Consider the following 16,129-nt stretch of genomic DNA (forward strand, 5'->3'; position numbering starts at 1 on the left):
AATCTACTGTGATTTCAACTGAATAAGACTTTAGACCCATGATTAATAAATCTAGTCTGTCTGGGCCCGGGGCAAAAGAGAGAGTTGAGTTGGCTAGTTCAGTTCTTTGTGTGCTGTGACCATGTTTACTTCTTTAAATAGTTTTAGTAGGGGATAGAACAATAGTGATTAAATTAATCTGCAACTAATTCCTCTCCCTATTTTATCAAAGTTAAGGAAAGACATTTTTTATCTCAAAGATTTTTTGGAGGGGAGTGGGGGGGGGGAGAAACATTGTTTTTGTGTGACATATTTAAATTTTCCTGATTTATAAAAAGCATGGGCTTCAAACAATAGGGTACATGACAAAAAATATTTTTATTCATGAACTTCAACTTCTTTTATTTCAGATAAATGATACCAGAATTATTCAAATTTGTTCCCAGAATAAAGTAAAGGTAAAAATAATTGATTAGATCATTTTTAAGTGAAGCTTTACTGGTTTATGGTTGGTCGGTCAGTCTATAATATATTATAGCTTTTATTATTAATTTGGGCATGCTAGAAGTTCGTGGATTCATACCCAAGAGTTTGGGCTATTTTTTAATTCCTACCCTTTCGAAAAAAGAGCCCCTATATACAGCTAGGGGCACAACCACAAGTAAGATAAAAAATATTAGCTTACTATCTTTGATTGCAGCCGAGTAAAATAGAGACAGAGAGAATGACAAGATAAAATTAAGAGTGGGTGAAGTGGGGGAATTTGAAGCATTTGAATGCAAGGGGGTGTGGTGTAGATTTAAAAGGTTTTTGTTTAGTGAGGAATGTGGGGGGAGGTGGGAGTTGTACTATAAAAAAACTACTTCCATTTCTTAAAAAATTGTTTAAAAAATAATGTTTTGGGGTTCATTGATAGACATTCACTTTATGGGAAAGTACCAGCTTTTCTTTTATGGATGTTGTCATCCTTGTCTATATTGAAGGTAAACGTAAATAATTACATTTTTGTAAGTGAATAATAATCATTGACAGAAAGTCTGTATGTCCATTTTCAATATAATAATTTTGGTTCTTTTAAACAATATCTTGTATTATACTAGCGGCTTTGCCAATAGCCTCTAGGGAAGAAGCCCTAAGGAGTATTGGGAAGTCTCCTCCTATATAAAATCATTTGTTCATAATTTGTAAAAAAAAACAAGGATGACAACATCCATAAGTAGCGAAGCACAAAAAATTTTGGATGGGAATACATAGAAGTAAATTTAAAGTGTATTTATTAAAATCAAGAATAGATTTATTGGAGAAAATAAATAGGAAACCTTGTTTTATTTTGTATGATGAAGACGGTTAAAGTAAATTACATACTAGATGCACATAACAATGGGATAATATTTTGAAACTGTTAATGCAAAAAAGTTTTAAAATTAAACCAAAAATACAGGGAAATATGTCAAACATATAAAAATAGCCAAAAACCTGCTAAAAAGCCGCCATTGTTTCTTTTCTTAAAACGCCAGAAATTTAATTGAAAACTTTTTGAAAATTTGACCATAAACACCAAAGATATGGGTAAAAACATGATAATATAAAAATAGCCAAAAACCTGCAAAAAGACAGTCTGACTGTCATTGTTGTTTTCTTCAAATGACAGGAAATTTAATTTTGATATCTTTAACTGAACAAATTTCGAAAATCGGGCTATAAACACCAAAGATATGGGGAAAAATGTGAAAAATATAAAAATAGCCAAAAACCTGCAAAAAAGCAGTCTGACCGTCATCGTTGTTTTCTTCAAACGATGGAAAATTTAATTTTAATATCTTTAACTGAAAAATTTTTGAAAATCGGACCATAAACACCAAAGATATGGGAAAAATATGGAAAATATAAAAATAGCCTAAAACCTGCTAAAAAGCAGTCCGACCGCCATTGATGTTTTATAGTTAATTGTGCTCCTTAATGATGGGAATGTAGTCAAAGAATTTCAGCTCTCTATCTTTTATAGGAGCCGAGAAAATCACATTTCCCCCAATTCATTAATTAGGGACGGACAGACGGACGGACAGACGACGGACAGGCGGACGGACGGACGGACGGACAGACGGACGGACATTGTGAATTATAGAGTAGCTTTGCTACTAAAAATGAGAGGGTGGGTAATTTTTTTCAAGGGGGCTTCACTCCAGATTTCTGTGGGAGTTAACCCAGTCTGCATATTAATAAAAGAAAAACAAGGATGACAACATCCATAAAAGCGAAGCTCTGAAACGGTAGGACAAACGGACATTAACACTTGTATAATGTCAGAACTGAATAATCAGAATGCGAATGTATAAGAGTCAAAGCAAAATTGTAAGTAAATTTGTTGAAAAACTGCTTGATACAGGTTAATGATTATGGACATACTTACATTTTTAGGACTTGATTATAGAGTTGCTTCGCTTATAATATTGTATTTTGTTGTCCCAGGAATCAGTATACCAAAAATCAGACCAATCGGATAATTAGGTCTCATACAAATTTGTTGTTAAAAATGTAAAAAAAATCAACATGTTTAAAATAGACGTATGGACATTCTGGTAATGATCATAGAGTTGCTACGCTTTTGAACTCGTACATAACTATTACAGGAATCACCATGCAAAATTTGAAATTGATAGGACAATTCTAACATGCCTAATTTAACGAAAAAAGCTATATTAAAAAGTTAAAAAACAACATGTTTAAAATGGACGTACGGACATTTTGGTAATGATCATAGAGTTGCTACGCTTTCTAAATCGTACCTAACTACTAAAGGAATCACCATGCAAAATTTGAAATCGATAGGAAAATTCTAACATGTCTAAATTAATGAAAAAAGCTATCCGTGACGGACGGACGGACGGACGGACCGACCTAATTATAGAAAAGCTTCGCTTTAAAAATCTTTGAGAGGGGGGATTTTTTCTTTCCTTATGGGGTTATGGGTATCCCAGCCCTCAGAAATAGCTTAATACCATCAACTGACCAGAAGGTATACATCTTGAAGAGTGTAGCCTAATCGAGTGATGGGTTACTGAAATCTTAAGCTTCCGACAGACAGACAGACAGACAGACAGTAATGTCAGAGCTGAATAATCAGAATGCGAATGTATAAGAGTCAAAGCAAAATTGTAAGTAAATTTGTTGAAAAACTGCTTGATACAGGGTAATGTTTATGGACATACTTACATTTTTAGGACTTGGTTATAGAGTTGATTCGCTTATAATATTGTACTTTGTTGTCTCAGGAATCAACATACCAAAAATCAGATCAAACGGATAATTAAATCACATAAAAATTTGTTGTTAAAAAGTAGAAAAATCGATAGGACAATTCTAACATGCCTAAATTAACGAATAAAAGCTATATATCTCGTACGGACGGACGTACGGACAGACCCTAATTATAGAAAAGCTTCGCTTTTAACAAATTTGAATGATATTGATTTGATGGTTAGTCTTATTAAAGGAATTGGATTAATTATGATAAAAAAAAACAATAAAGGTCGCAGGGAGGGAGGAGTTTTGTTACCCCTCTCCCCCTCACTCTAGCAAGGTCTTGCTAAGGTGCTTAATCTTCTGTGGTTAAATATTAAATATTTTTTTTCTGTTCTATAGGATTCAGATAAGAAACTATGATAGAGTGCAGAGACAAGAGACAAGGATTCTGACAAACAATTGTAATTGAAGAATTCCATTGTAGCCACCTCCTTTAACTCTATCCTTTATACTAAAAGTTGGTCAGTTACACAATCATGGATTGTATTTCATAAAGGTAATAATTTGTATTATAAACATGGTTGACAACTTCCATAAGTAGCATAGATAAAAAATCATGAATAAAAATACAAACAATAAGATTTAAAGAGCATTTGTTAAAGTTAAGAATAAATTTATAAATGAAAAAAAATATGAAACCTTTCTTAAGAATTTTTATATTTTGTATGAGGACTGACAGACTGACGGCCAAAGTAAAACAAAGTTCAATAATTATTTTTTAAAATTATTACTTTTTCTTAAATTTCCTATTAAAAAAATGTATTATTTATTGGTGTTAATCCTTACAGATTGGGGGGGGGGTCATGGTCATATTGACCCCCCCTCTAGTTTTTTCAATGTCATTTTTTTTGTAGGTAAGATAGAGAGTTGTGACTTCATGACTTTTTAAGTTTAGTAATTTTACGTCTGCAAGAGTTGATATAAGGATATCTGGTCTGTGTCGGTCGTGGCGTCCGGTCAAAGTCGGTTAGGTGGCACCAAATTTAGAAAAAATTCTAAATAAATCTTAATTTCTTCATTGTGTATAAGATAGAGACCTAATTTTTTTTCTGGTGAATACTGGGATATCAATGAACATCTGAGAATAGTGGTGTTATGACTGTTTGACCGCTTCCTGACCGATTTTATGACTGATTTTATATCCTGTTTTTAATATGGACTTATATCATGTATATTGTGGCTTCTATTACAGCAAGGGACCTAAAAATTTTTGTGGTACATCCTTGAGCAATAAAAAACTTCCGTGAGTAGTAAGGTCATGACCGTTTGACCACTCCTTGACCGATTTTTGAACGATTTTCTATTTCCTACCTGTAATTTTGCCGTTTGTAAGCTGCCAGCAGCTGAATTTCAAAACAGCTCTAGACCAACCAAATTTTTTATATAGTCTATTATTGTGATCAGAAAAAGATAAAAATATTAATAGGCGCCGCTAACCGCCGTAACCGCCGAAAATGGCGGTTATGGTCAGAAAAAGTTTTTGTTATAAAAAATGAAAGTTCCACCTAAAATTTGGTGATCCTAGCTTTAAAATTTGCCACTCTACAGCTGTTTTAATATTTAGCTGCTGGCTGCTAAAAAGCGGCTAAGGAGCGGTCTGACCACTATGACTAGAAAAGGTAATTTTCTCTAAATATGCACATTAACCACATTTTTAACTGTAATAGGAGCCGAGATAGAGATATGACCCCCCCCCCCCCCAAATCTATTAAGGTGGGAATTGGGGCCTGATCTGTAAGGGTTAAAATAAAAAAAAGCACAATTGAACATCACAAATAGCCATTGAGTTCAACTGAGGAAACTATTTTAATTGAACTTCTGACAATATGCACATAATTTACTAGAAAACTTTCTGAGAAATTCATTGATACTAGATAAGGAACTTTAATTATCATTTTTTAAACAAGAAATATACTAATAAGTTTCATATTTTAGGGTTCAAGTGTGAACATTGCATGAAACATCTTATTTCATAGAAATATGTCTTCCACAAAGGTAAATAGATATTTTGTATTTAATTAGAAATCTTTTAAACTCGTTAAACATTTATAAACTTTTATCACCAATCAAAGGATTTTTAAGACATCACCTGACCTTACACATAAAAAAGTTTGTACAAAAGAAATGGTAATCCTTATGTAAAAGTAGCAGGATTTTTTTTTCTTTCTGTACCTAAGGATCTTGCTAAACACTGAACCAATATGGTTCTCCTTGTTAAAGGAACCCTGCAAGAAATACTCCACTTTAATTGCTGAAAGCCTGCCAAGAGTAGACCCAATACCCAAAATTTGAAGCCTTTAGCTTCACTAGCAAAAAAGTTACAGACATATCAAAATGATTATTTTAGTGCAATGAACTCAGTACACTCAATACAACGCAAATTAAACTGAATTTTTAAAAATGATTTTGACTATAAAGAAGTGTTTTTATTGTAAAATATTATCAATTACTAGCATCCTAAACTTCTGCCAAAAATCAGCTTATAAGTTTCTTTCTAGGCGACGTATTTTAATAATGAAAATTCTATTATTAGCAATGAAAAACTTTCAAAATTTTCATTATACTAAATATATGATTTTGAAATGTCTATAACTTTTTTGTTTTGGAAGCTGAAGGCTTCAAATTTTGGGTATTGGGTCTACTTGTGGCAGTCTTTCAGCAGTTAAAGCGGTATATTTCTTGTAAATTCCTTTAAGAAGGTTTATAACTATTTTAGGGGGAAGATATCACAAACTTCCCAAGATAAATCGCCCCTAGAAAAAAATCACCTGCCCACCTAAAAGAAATTTATTTTTTATTTTTAGAACTGAAATAAAAATATGGGGTTGTCGACTCCTCCCTATGCCCAAGTCTCCCTAGAGGCCTTTAGGGGCGTAGCAACTTGTATTGAATTTACAGTATACCATAAAAGTTATTAATATTTGTTTAGGTATTAATATACATGAAGGCATGGAAACACAGGGGTCTTATCTAAGTTATACAAAGATTATTAATAATTCAATGTCCTTGATGGTGAGAGAAAAAAAGAAGTTGCCTATACTACTGAAGATTTTGCCATCACACTTAAAATCTATAAAAAATACATTGGTGTAATTGCAGGTATATGATGTAATTTTATCAAAGATTACAAAAATTAAAAGATATTATGTCAGGAAGGGATATTTAGTGTAACTTTATCAATGATTTAGAATCAGTAGTTAAGGAAGGGGGGGGGGGTATTGTGATAGCATAAAACCAGTTGAATTTTAATCAATCAATTTTCATTTTGGGGGGAATATATGATTTTAAAATGTCTATAACTTTTTTGTTTTGGAAGCTGAAGGCTTCAAATTTTGGGTATTGGGTCTACTCGTGGCAGTCTTTCAGCAGTTAAAGCGGTATATTTCTTGTAAATTCCTTTAAGAAGGTTTATAACTATTTTAGGGGGAAGATATCACAAACTTCCCAGGATAAATCGCCCCTAGAAAAAAATCACCTGCCCACCTAAAAGAAATTTATTTTTTCTTTTTAGAACTGAAATAAAAATATGGGGTGGTCGACTCCTCCCTATGCTCAAGTCTCCCTAGAGGCCTTTTAACTTGTATTGAATTTACAGTATACCATAAAAAATATTATATTTGTTTAGGTATTAATATACATGAGTGCATGGAAACACAGGGGTCTTATCTAAGTAATCCAAAATTATCAATAATTGAATGTCCTTGATGGTGAGAGAAAAAAAAAGTTGACTATACTACTGAAGATTTTGCCATCACACTTAAAATCTATAAAAAATACCTTGGTGTAATTGCAGGTAAATAATGTAATTTTATCAAAGATTACAAAATTAAAACAAATTATGTCAGGAAGGGATATTTAGTGTAACTTTATCAATGATTTAGAATCAGTAGTTAAGGAAGGGGGGGGGGGGGTATTGTGATAGCATAAAACCAGTTGAATTTTAATCAATCAATTTTCATTTTGGGGGGAATATAGATGTTCAAGATAGTTTTGATGATTTAAATATATATTACTTATAAAAATATTGATTTTAGATTGTGAAATGGAAGGAGCTGGCTTAGTACCAACTTGTTCCAGCACTTGTGTCCTTCAATTTGGGGTATATCCCCTATCTTCACAAGATTCTCAAACATTGAATTTGGCTGAAGAATTTAGTAAAATGAGTATAAACTTCCATGGCCCTGCAGGAGACAATAAAAGAATATTAGTCCAAGAAAAAATTGAAGAGATAAAACAGAAAGTAGCTGATTATTATTTTGATCCTGACTGTAAGGTAATAGCTATTCCAAATCATTTTGTAACACCTAAGAAACCAACTGTGTTAGGAAAAGTGGGAAAGAAAAAACAAGATTCTCAGATTTTGGATAAATATCTTGAAGAATGTTTACATCATGAGCTTGTCAATACTGCAAGAAAATCCAATATGAAAGCTCTCATCATAAACAGCTTTCAATCTGGAGATTGTATCCAACAATTAGCCAAAAAAGGGAAAGATACCAGAGGCAAGGATAATTATGCAGATTTTAATCAGTATGAGAAAAAAGTAAAGGAGATCCTTGGCATTGAAGATGTTGAAGAAGAGAAACTAAAGTCTTGTATTGATGAACATTTGAAGTGGAGGGAAAATCCAATGGAATTTCAAGGCCCAGATAACTGGTTGTTCAAACAGGAATGTTCATATTTCATATTATATATTTTGTCCTTTAAACCTAAGATTCATTTCATCATTTAAGGCAGAATTATTGTTTATTTTGATCGAATATATATTCTTAATTTGATATACCTTTTCATACTTTTTGTCAAGTTTGCTAAAAAATTTATTTTTGACTTTTAATTGTTGTTTCTTTTCTATAAAAAAATATCATTTATTATTACAACAAATAAACATTCCATTGCAAAAAACTTGATATTTGGTTTAAGTAAATATTCTTTTGTTTTGCCTTTTTCTAACATTGTGATTTAAATAACGTGGGAAAATTTTTTGATCGCGATATTTGGTTTAAGTAAATATTCTTTTATTTTGCCTTTTTCTAACATTGTGATTTAAATAACGTGGGAAAATTTTTTGATCGCGATATTTGGTTTAAGTAAATATTCTTTTATTTTGCCTTTTTCTAACATTGTGATTTAAATAACGTGGGAAAATTTTTTGATCGTGAGAACCAATTATTTTGATTTAAATGACACATACAATTTTCATTTAATTTCATATTTTGGACTTGTTGGAAAATTTTTTGACCATGAGAACCATTTAATTTTCATTGAATTTCATATTATTTTTATTATAATTTTCGGTATTAAATATCCATTTATGCTAAATTTTGTTTGCTTAAATAACTCATTTCAAAACATGTGAAATATTAGCTTCAATTATATTAGGTGTTTAAAAGTCAGATAGACAGAAAACGTTTCAATAATGAATCCAAGCAAGAGGTAATTGAGAACAATCAATCTGATTTCCAGAAGATTATCACTAACAGCTCTAACCATGATCCTTGTTCTTCAAGTCCAAGTCCTAAAAGAAAAAAGTTGTCTAATACAATTAAAAATGCATTCCTATACAAGATCCCTGATAATAAACTAAGAAACTTTTACAAATATCAGTTTTATAATTTTAGCCTTCAAGAAAAAAAAACTGAATGGGACACTATCATGATAATTCCTAAGCATAATGTTATCATCAATATAGAGGTTAAACTTGGACCTAAAGATCAAGGAGATAAACTCAAACTACTTAAAGATGCTTCAGATCAAACTAAACAGCACTTTTCTTTCATGCAGAATTTATTTGGAGGAATGCTTTCTAAAGATTGGGTGTTTGTCAGGGCTGCATGTGTTCCTTATCTAGAAATTGTTGAAGGTGCAGAAATACCTTGTGTCAACTGTCAGCAATTCATTTTACAAGATGTTGATGATGTTACATCTTGGTTAAAGCAGATAATTAATCACAAACTTGTTACATCTGATAATCATGATCAAACAGTATATGAGGATCTAGTTGCTGAACTGATATATCACATATCCATTAAAGAATCAAGTAGATTTAATCATTTGATATCTGATCCATTAACCATTAGCAAAGAAGTTGAGAAAGCATTGACAGGAAAGTCTGATGGAATATCAATAGATAATAATGTTCCTGTTTACATGCTCAACAATGAACAACTGCAAGCAGTACACTCACCAGCCAAGTTCCTTTTCATAGATGGCGACTATGGTACTGGGAAAACATATGTCTTGAAAGAAAGAGCAAAAAAGTGTGCCACTGTTAATCATCAAGATTTAATATTTTACATTGATTTAACAGCAATAACATATAACTATGAAGATTGTTTAACATGCCTTTCATCTGTTATGGATGAAATGACTAAGGTGGAATTCGAATCTAATCCTAATGTAAGAGTTATTACTATTAGAGATCTAATTGATATATCTAAACCTTTAATAAAAACAACTGAAGAAATAATGTATTCAATAAATAATTTCCTTAGAGAGAATTTTTGTAATCACCTATTCATTGATGAAATGATAAGTGGAAGTTGTGAATTTCCTGGCTCTGTGAAAACAATTTGCATGACTATGAAAGTAAATGATCACTTTGAGAGATCAGAGTGGATGGAAACTATGATAAAGAATCACAATGCTCTATGTTTTAATCTAACAAAGAACTTACGAAACAGCCAACTAATATACAAGTTTTCTGAAGCTTTTAATTCAAAAACACCTCCTAAGCTTCCTGACAATAATGTCATTGGTAGCCATATTTACTACTATCATAATATTCATAGAATATCACCTGGTTTATTAGCCATTGCTGCAGTAAAAAAATATTTCTCACTTCAACCACAAGAAAGTGTAGTTGTATTAACTACTCAATATCACAACGCAATATTTGATTTGTTAAAGAAACACTTTTCCTCAACTAGACCAGTTGTGTCAGACTTCAAAGCATATATTAACATACCTGAAGGAATATTAGTAACAAATTTCTGGAAATTCCAGGGTGCTCAAGCTAGAAACATTATCATAATTGATGATAATTCAGAGGAAGGATATGCTAATTACTGGATACGAAATATGATACTTAGAGCTATGTCATTTGCGATTGTTATTGCAAGAGAGAAAGTTCCTGAAGGAAACAAATTTGAAGTAATTGAAGATGAAAATTTACATGACTTTATTTATGCTGATAGAAAAGCTAAAGATTGTCATCAGTATCACAACAAAGATAAACATGATATTAGTGCCATTACTATGGCAATATTAGATAAGTACAAACTATTGGACCAGGATGAGGGTATTGTGATTGTAACTTACAAAAAAATATCTAAGAATATATTTAGAGAGGCGAATACAAAGAAGTTTCTTAGTTTAACTAGAGAAGAAAGAAAGAAACAAGTTGGGGAGAAAATTGAATTAGAAAACAAAGAGCTTTATGAAGAATTGAAGAGAAATATTTCTAGAAAATATGATGAAATATCTTGGAGCTACTATGATGATGATTATATTGAAGATCTAGTAAACAAGCCAAGACATATTAATCATATCAATATCAATGAATTCTCAGAATTTCATTTCAATGAAGCAATGAATATTATTGTATTTGCTGATGAAAATGTTGATCATAAATGTGAATTTGCAGGTTGGGGATACGAGACTTTAGATTTTTCAGATAATGAGACAAGCATAGATGTTAATTGGAGTAAGATAAACAGAAATAAATGTGAAGCACATAGCAGAGATGCAATCTGGGAAGCACAATCAAAGTTTGCAATAATTGTTCATGATGGTAAAATAGAAACATTTAGTCAACCTAAAGAAGCTCTCAATCTAATAGAGAATGATAACCTACATGAATACATAACTAAACAAAACACAAACCTATTGACGGAGGAAGAACATACAACTAAAGAAGTAGAACAAGTCAACAACCTTCCAAATCAATAAGAAAACATAAGAACAGTATTGTTTTTTTAATACCAAATCTACTTATATTCCAGAAAAATTTGTATATATTTTAATTCTTTAATGATAATGTATTATATAATATGTAAATTAGGTAAAAATAAGAGTTTAAAAATATTTTTTTTTGTTCAAATATTTCTGACTTCCACTACTCTATAATATATTTTGTTTGCAAGTGGTTTTGATTCAAAGAGATTTTTGGGATTACATTTCTACAAATTGTTTTCATTTAATAGCTTTTCTTAGACAGAATGGCTTTTAATTCTACTTTATAACATTAAATTTTATATTTGGTGGGTTAGAAGTTGCATGATTTGAATAAAAGGTTGCGAGTTTTTTACATCACTGACAATCTTGTCCATAGGTAGCTTCTTTATATAGATATTTAGATCTAGATTTAGCCTCTAGGGGCACTTTAGAAAGGGGGAGTTGAATTATATCTTTTATTTTAGATTTAAAATGAATTTTTTTGAGGGGGGGGGGGGACGTGGTTATTGTTCTAAACCTTCCCAGGACATGTAAGAAGCTACCCTGTAAAGGAAAACCATAGTGGTTAGCAAGATCCACTGGAACAAACATTGTTTGTCAAACAGACAGACAAACATCCTGTTACTGTACTACAAAGAGGGGGCGTAGCTACTAGTAACAAATATATAAATAAAGCCCAACAGATTAAATACAGCTTTCGTTGTAGATTGGCCTCTCATTGGTCAGGCGAATCTCAGAAGCCTATCTCTTATAGCAGCCAAGCAATGAGTGTACTTATCCCATTATTCAATGTTTTTTGTCTGAAAATATGAAATGATAATTGGAAGTTGTGAATTTCCTGGCTCTGTGAAAACAATTTGCATGACTATGAAAGTATATGATGGCCGTAAGAAAGATATGAAGAAACCAGAGTGGATACAAACTATGATAAAGAATCACAATGCTCTATGTTTTAATCTAACAAAGAACTTACGAAACAGCCAACTAATACACAAGTTTTCTGAAACTTTCAAATCAAAAACACCTCCTAAGCTTCCTGACAATAATGTCATTGGTAGCCATATTTATTACTATCATAATATTCATAATATATCACCGGGCTTATTAGCCATTGCTGCAGTAGAAAAATATTTCTCGCTTCAACCACAAGAAGGTGTAGTTGTATTAACAAGTTTATATTACAACAAAATGTTTGATTTGTTAAAGAAACACTTTTCCTCAACTAGACCAGTTGTGTCAGACTTCAAAACATATATGAACAAACCTGAAGGAATATTAGTAACAAGTTTCTGGAAATTCCAGGGTGCTCAAGCTAGGAATATTATCATAATTGATGATTTTGCAGTAGAAGGATATGATAATGTCTTGATACGAAATATGATACTTAGAGCAATGTCATTTGCGATTGTTATTTCATATTATATTCCCACAGGAAACAAATTTGGCGCTATTGAAGATGAAAATTTACATAACTTTATTTATGCTGAAAGAGAAGCTATAGATTGTCATCACTATCATAACAAAGAAAAACATGGCATTAGTGCCATTACTATGGCAATATTAGATAAGTACAAACTATTGGACAAGGATGAGGTTATTGTGATTGTAACTTACAATAAAATTTCTAAGAATATTATGGAAATGGCAAATACAAAGAAGTTTCTTAGTTTAACTAAACAGGAAAGAAGGAAACAAGCTGGGGTGAAATTTAAATTAGAAAACAAAGAGCTTTATGAAGAATTGAAGAGAAATATTTCTAGAAAATATGATGAAATATCTTGGAGCTACTATGATGATTATGAAATTAAAGATCTAGTTAACAAGCCAAGACATATTAATTATATCAATAGACAATGGAATTCTGAACTTTATTTCAATGAAGCAAGGAATATTATTGTATTTGCTGATGAAAATGTTGATCATAAACATAAATTTGCAGCTTGGGGAAATGAGAATTTTTTACACTATTCAGATAATGAAACAATTGATGATTACAGTGAGAAGAACAGAAATAGATGTGAAGCACGTAGCAGAGATATAATCTGGGGATCACAACCAAAGTTTGCAATAGTTGTTCATGATGGTAAAATAAATACATTTAGTCAACCTAAAGAAGCTCTCAATCTAATAGAGGATGATAACCTACATGAATACATAACTAAAGAGGTGGAACAACCTAAAGAAGCTCTCAATCTAATTGAAGATGATAACCTACAAACTGATGAGGTGGAAAAAATTTCCAAATCAATAAGAAATAACAAAAAGTGTAATATTCTTTAAGATCATATATATTTTTCAAAATTTGTATATAATGTAATTTTTAATAATAATGTATTATATAATATGTATTTTAGGGAAAAATAAGAGCTTAAAATATCTTTTTTTCTATATTTATGACTTCCACTACTCTATAATTTATTTTGTTTACAAGTGTTTGTGATTATAGTTCTAGTAATTGTTTTCATTTTATGGGTTTTCATAAAAAGGATGGCTTTTAATTCTACATTATAACATTAAATTTATTTTTAATGGGTTAGAAGTTGCGTGATTTAAATAAAAGGTTGCTTTTTTACATGATGTATATTTGACATAATTTATATTACCACTGACAATCTTGTCCATAGGTAGCTTCTTTATATAGATCTTTAGCCTCTAGGGGTACTTTAGAAAGGGGGAGTTGAATTAGATTTTGTAATTTAGATTTAAATGAAATTTTTTCGGGAGGGGGATGACCAACCCCCACCATTCTAATTTAAGTTTAAACATTTTTTTTAGGGGGGGGGGGACGTGGTTATTGTTCTAAACCTTTCCAGAACATATAAGAAGCTACCCTGCCATGGTGGTTAGCTAGATCCTTTGGTACAAACACTGTTTGTCAAACAGACAGACAAACATCCTGTTACTGTACTACAAAGAGGGGGCGTAGCTACTAGTAACGAATCTATAAATAAAGCCCAACAGATTAAATACAGCTTTCGTTGTAGATTGGGATCTCATTGGTCAGGGGAATCTCAGAAGCCTATCTCTTATAGCAGCCAAGCAATGAGCGTACTTATCCCATTATTCAATGTTTTTTGTCTGAAGTTTAATATGTCGGAAAATTGATCCAAATTGGTTGTACCTTTTTGTGTAAGGTTTTCAGCTATTTTCTTACCTCTCCCGCTCTCTCCTACAGGATAGGGGGGAAGCAATTAGTATAATTGTAAAGCAACAGATAGACAGACAAAACAAGTTTTAGAATATATTCGCATTAATCCCAGAGAACTAATCAACAAATTTTGTAGAATAGAGCGGTGTACTTTCAAAGCAAAAACATCAAATTTCTTTAAATTTATTTCAGCACTATAATGTACAGATTTATACAAGATAACATATTATACTACAGGGTGTTTCAAGAGAAATGTTATTTTTAAAAAACTTAATTATGCATAGAAACAAAAAACAATTTTATAAAATGCTTTATATATTTGGAAAACCTGTTCTGGTACATTCATGTTTAAAATATTTAATAGTCATTTCTCGCATCTTATTATGAACAGTTTTCCGCGGATATAAAATTCATAGAAAGCTAGATATAATATGAAGCTAGACATAGTTTTTTCATATGGATGAGAACCGGTTCCTATCCACCGGATTCGATTGAATACGAGAAATATGATTATTTAACAAATTATTGAAAAGTTGGAACATATTACCACGTAGCTCATATAATATATGTAGCACAGGAATGATTCTTATATATCCAAAAACTAGACCTTATTACGACTTTAAAGGTATGCACAACATTTTTGTACTATTAACACAAGCAGCGCAGTTTGATTTTTAAAAATGTGCTCATTTTTAAACAACCTTCAAATCCATACACCATCAAAAATAAGGCCTTTGGAAAAATAGGTTTTTTAAGGCATATTACGTTGAAATAATCATTTTTGAATATTTGAAAAATAAATGCACCAGAAAAGGTTTTCCATTTATATATAAAGCATTTTACATAATTGTTTTTGTTTCTATGCATAATTAAGTTTTTAAAAATAATATTTCTCTTGAAATACCCTGTATATACAGATAAAATAATACAATAATTAAATTTTTATACTTTATTTTAAAATACCTCATAGCCTCTCAAATTATAAGCTTATGTAAATATATCAATAAATAATAGTTATTCATCGTATTATAGACAGCTTTCCGCAGATATTAAAATGAAGATTAATCATAAAATCCTAAGATTAAAACTGGTATTAATCTTAGGATTTTTATTTTTTTTTGTGGAAAATTGTCTGTAATATGATGCTATACATGAGTCTTCAGTATGGCTAAGAACCGGTTCTAATCCAGTGGATAACAATCGGTTTTGAAGCCATACTGGAAAAATCCTGCCCATTATTGTGTGGGTTATTCGGTCAGTCAATAATAGGTATAACCATAAGATATTCGAAAAAGTAATTTTGGTAAGGTTTCGTGATTTCAGCTGTATTTTGGGGACCATTTTTACCTTACAGAAACATAAGTTAATTGTAATAATTTAGCTTATTATTAAAAATATGATGCCGATACAAAGTCATATTTACGGCAGTAATTAAATGTTAAGTTCATGAAAAGAAAACAAATAGCGAGTTTCCTCGTATTTTTCCAGTCACTTTTGATGGTTTTTTTTGGGGGGTATGTAAATGTTGATGATTGCTTCACAGGGTTAGGTAATAGGCCCCGCAGTGTTAGAGCCCCCCGTAGGTGCTAGAAATAGGAGAAAAGCTACAGTTCCTATTCAGGATATGAACGATAGATTGATGAAAATCCCCACTGATGATACACAAAATTACCCCTTCTGTAGATTAAAATTGGTTGTAAAAAGTGAAAACGTATGGACACTCAACAATCAAAACTCAATGAAAGT

The 16,129-nt window shown here is 31.2% G+C and overlaps 2 protein-coding genes and 1 long non-coding RNA gene across 3 annotated transcripts in view; all 3 read left to right on the top strand.

Moving 5' to 3' along the window:
* LOC145304363 (uncharacterized) overlaps positions 1 to 16,129 on the top strand; it is a 119,119-nt gene that overhangs the window by 87,355 nt on the left and 15,635 nt on the right. The gene's annotated exons all lie outside the window — the stretch shown is intronic.
* LOC145303929 (uncharacterized) overlaps positions 1 to 16,129 on the top strand; it is a 164,980-nt gene that overhangs the window by 81,183 nt on the left and 67,668 nt on the right. The window lies entirely within an intron of this gene.
* Positions 1,157 to 8,014, top strand: LOC145304364 (uncharacterized). The gene is made up of 4 exons (XM_080146231.1): positions 1,157 to 3,778; positions 5,218 to 5,277; positions 6,908 to 7,075; positions 7,317 to 8,014. Exon 4 carries the CDS (start codon positions 7,325 to 7,327, stop codon positions 8,012 to 8,014), a length of 690 nt encoding a protein of 229 aa, XP_080002357.1. The 5' UTR covers positions 1,157 to 3,778; positions 5,218 to 5,277; positions 6,908 to 7,075; positions 7,317 to 7,324.

The sequence above is a fragment of the Acartia tonsa genome, chromosome 13, assembly GCF_053477335.1.
Source record: "Acartia tonsa isolate MP-2025a chromosome 13, ASM5347733v1, whole genome shotgun sequence".
NCBI lineage: Eukaryota > Metazoa > Arthropoda > Copepoda > Calanoida > Acartiidae > Acartia > Acartia tonsa.

Coding starts and splice junctions, on each gene's coding strand:
- LOC145304364 (XM_080146231.1), top strand. CDS start 7,325: ATGGAAGGAGCTGGCTTAGTACCAACTTGTTCCAGCACTTGTGTCCTT.